General features: G+C 34.3%; 1 protein-coding gene across 1 annotated transcript; it reads left to right on the top strand.

Annotated features, from left to right (window-relative positions):
- On the top strand, window positions 1,656-3,019 carry LOC107641729 (probable protein phosphatase 2C 51). The gene is made up of 2 exons (XM_016345201.2): window positions 1,656-2,370; window positions 2,501-3,019. The coding sequence occupies exons 1-2, from the start codon at window positions 1,741-1,743 to the stop codon at window positions 2,909-2,911; spliced, it is 1,041 nt and encodes a 346-aa protein (XP_016200687.1). The 5' UTR covers window positions 1,656-1,740; the 3' UTR covers window positions 2,912-3,019.

Genomic DNA, 3,349 nt, shown 5'->3' with positions numbered 1-3,349 from the left:
CAGATGCTGTTTTAGTTTGATTGCAATGAGTTTAATACCATCACAATAAAAAGGGGTTATAGTTGGAACTAGTATAGTGTTAGACAAAGTCAATTAAAAATTAGCCTTGATTTATAATTTGTAATGTGTTTGAGTATATATTTACTTTATGAGTACTGTACCGGAAAAAAAAAATTAGCCTTGGTTTGTAATTTATAATTTGTTTGGTGACTTTAATTATTTTATTAAATTTTTTCATAATAATAAACACCTGAGTGTATATATATATATACATATGAGAGTTAGACTGTATTTATATATAGGCAGCTAGTAAAACCACTTAAACAAAAGAGTACATTTTTTCTGAAAATACGATACAGAATTTGATTAAGGGAAAAAACACTTTAAACAGAAGAAGAATAGGTTTCTTCTGATTACAGTACAAAACTTGATTAATAGAAGAAATACGTACAACAAACAGTAAAAACAAAAGAAGAGTATATTTTTTCTTATATTACAGTACAAAACTTAATTAGTAGAAGAAACACTTTAACAAAAGAGTACCTTTCTTTTCATTTTATTGTACTGAGTGTGAGTGTGAGCCTTGAGAGACTCCCGCATCAGAATCAGAGAATGACGCCACGTGTGAAGAGGTCACATCACAATTGTACGCGTATCCACGGAATAATACAGCTTCAAATACAGGTGTCTCCCAACCATCCCTCCCTTTCGTCATTCATCAGCTAAGTCACTGCCAGCATATAAGTAACCGATTCCAAAATTCAGCCAAAAATTCAAACGTCACATAATTAATCACTTTTGTACATTACTTACAAATATCAAAATATTACAAATTTTATCTCTGAATTTTTAGCAGAAAATTATAACAAATTTTATTGCCAAATTTAATTGTACAAAAAACACATTGCACCTAAGTTCTGATCCAAAATTTACAGTTAATTCACTATTTTTCAGTAGTAAAAAATAAAAAAAGTTAGCAAATCTACAAAAATATTAATTTTTAGTTTAGATAAATATTTTAACTGTACTGTAGTTAAAAGATGAAAATAAGACTAAACTAGCCAAACTTTACCCTACAAATAAAAATTTGCTTCATACTATAGTCTGTGTTTGGTAATAATTTCTAAGATGGATTGTTCTTTCTATTTCTTTGCAAAGAAGAGAATAAAACAGTAATAAATAAATATAGAAACTAAAACTACTTAAACGTTTTTTTATGTCTAAAGGTTAAATTAAACACACTCTTAATTGTATTGTGGTTAGAAATGAAAATACATCACGAACTATCATTTAAACTGTTGTAAATATATAATCTAAGTCTGTATCTATTATTTTTCATAAGAAGTTTGAACTTAAATTGTTTACAAGTCCAACAAGTACACGAATTTATTTAAAAAATATGTGTAAATTAGGAAAAGAAGCAAAAGTTATCACTGGACCACATGATAAGTTTATGAAAATTTAAATATGTATAATATAATTTCCATTGATAATTATACAGTAATACTAAAAAAATAATAAAATATTAATTTAAAAATAATTTTTTATTACATCGCATATCATTATTAGTTCAAATAATGTTTATGTAATTTTTTTATTTTTTTACGATAAACATTATTTCCTTTCTCTATATATTTGTGCCGTTATGCGTGTATGTGTGACCCACTGACCCCTATCTCTCTCTAGTCAGCACTTCAAATAGATCACTATCAATTATAACTCAGTTACTTCATACGTTCCATGGATAGCACCGCCGAAGCAAAATCCAAAAAAATCGAACGCCGCTACGATACTTTGGGAAAGAAGAGAAAGCGATCTATCAGGTTCGCCTCTTCCGAGGTAGCTGTCCTTCCTTCCATGGAAGATTCATCGTCCTCATCCTCTTCCCCCACTAATAACGCGCCAAAGCAGAACTGCACCGCTGTCGCATCCGCTTCCTATGGTTTAATATCTGTCATCGGCCGACGGAGAGTCATGGAGGACGCCGTTAGAGTGGTCCCCGGTTTCGTGCCGGTGGAAGACGAATCCGGAGGTTACGATTTCTTTGCAGTCTACGACGGTCACGGTGGAAGCATGGTGGCGAATACTTGCCGCGAGAAGCTGCACATGTTGTTGGCGGAGGAAATGAAGGAGGCAAAGGCAGCAGGGCCTTTGGATTGGCATCAAGTGATGTGCTCGTGCTTCATGAAGATGGACCAAGAGATTGTAGGTGACGAGGGCAACGATGACATGTCGGGTGGGAACACGATGGGTTCTACCGCAACGGTGGTCGTTGTTGGAAAGGAGGAGATTGTGGTTGGCAACTGCGGAGACTCTAGGGCGGTGCTGTGTCGCGGTGGCGAGGCCTTGCCGCTTTCACGTGATCATAAGGTGATGCACATGCATGATTAATGCTTTTTGAATACTTACGTAAACATATCTTCGTATAAAAATAATAATTAAAAATAGTTAAATGAATGAATAATATGAAATTGTGTTTGTGTGTTTGGATTATGGTCAGCCTGATCGTGAGGATGAGAAAGAGAGAATAGAAGCAGCAGGTGGAAGAGTGATCGATTGGAATGGTAATCGTGTTTTAGGTGTTCTTGCTACATCAAGATCCATAGGGGACCACTACATGAAGCCATTTGTGATAGCTCAACCAGAGATACAGGTGTCCCGCCGAACAGATTCCGATGAGTTTGTGGTGGTGGCAAGTGATGGGCTGTGGGATGTGGTGTCTAACAGCTTTGCATGCCAACTTGTGAGAAATTACCTTAGTGGCAAGACCGACATGACCACATCCGCGGAGGCAGCTGCCACTTTGCTAGCCGAGCTTGCCATGGCTCGTGGTAGCAAAGACAACATCACTGTCATTGTGATCCAGCTCATTAACGCTGCTTCTCCTTCAACTCCTTCAACTTCAACATAAGCTCAGCTCATCCATAACCGTATGATAGGACTCTTTTAATAAGCAGTGAGAAGGCTCATAATTTAGTGTGTGTTGTTGTGATATTTGCTACCTAGATTATTTCTTTTGTTAGATTAATGTTAATGGTAATTAATTATAGTAGAAGTACATAAAGAGTACATAAAGTATTATGTACTCTTTATGTATTTTTAATATAATTAATTATTATTAATATTAAACTAATAAAAAAAATAATTTAAGTAACAATTTTCTCATAAACTCTATGGAACCTTTAATTTTCCTTTTTTAGTCGTGTGTATGTGTTTGTGTGCGCCTCTTGTTTACTCAACCGTATGTCTATGTAGTATGTCTATGTAGTTCAAATAAATGTTGCGTTAATATATGGGAGATAATAAAAAATGAGTCAAAATAATTTAAATTTGTCTTATTTAGTATTTT

Source organism: Arachis ipaensis, chromosome B05 (assembly GCF_000816755.2).
Source record: "Arachis ipaensis cultivar K30076 chromosome B05, Araip1.1, whole genome shotgun sequence".
Classification (NCBI taxonomy): Eukaryota; Viridiplantae; Streptophyta; class Magnoliopsida; order Fabales; family Fabaceae; genus Arachis; species Arachis ipaensis.
Note: the sequence above shows the minus strand (reverse complement) of the source record. Positions and strands in the feature narration are given on the sequence as shown.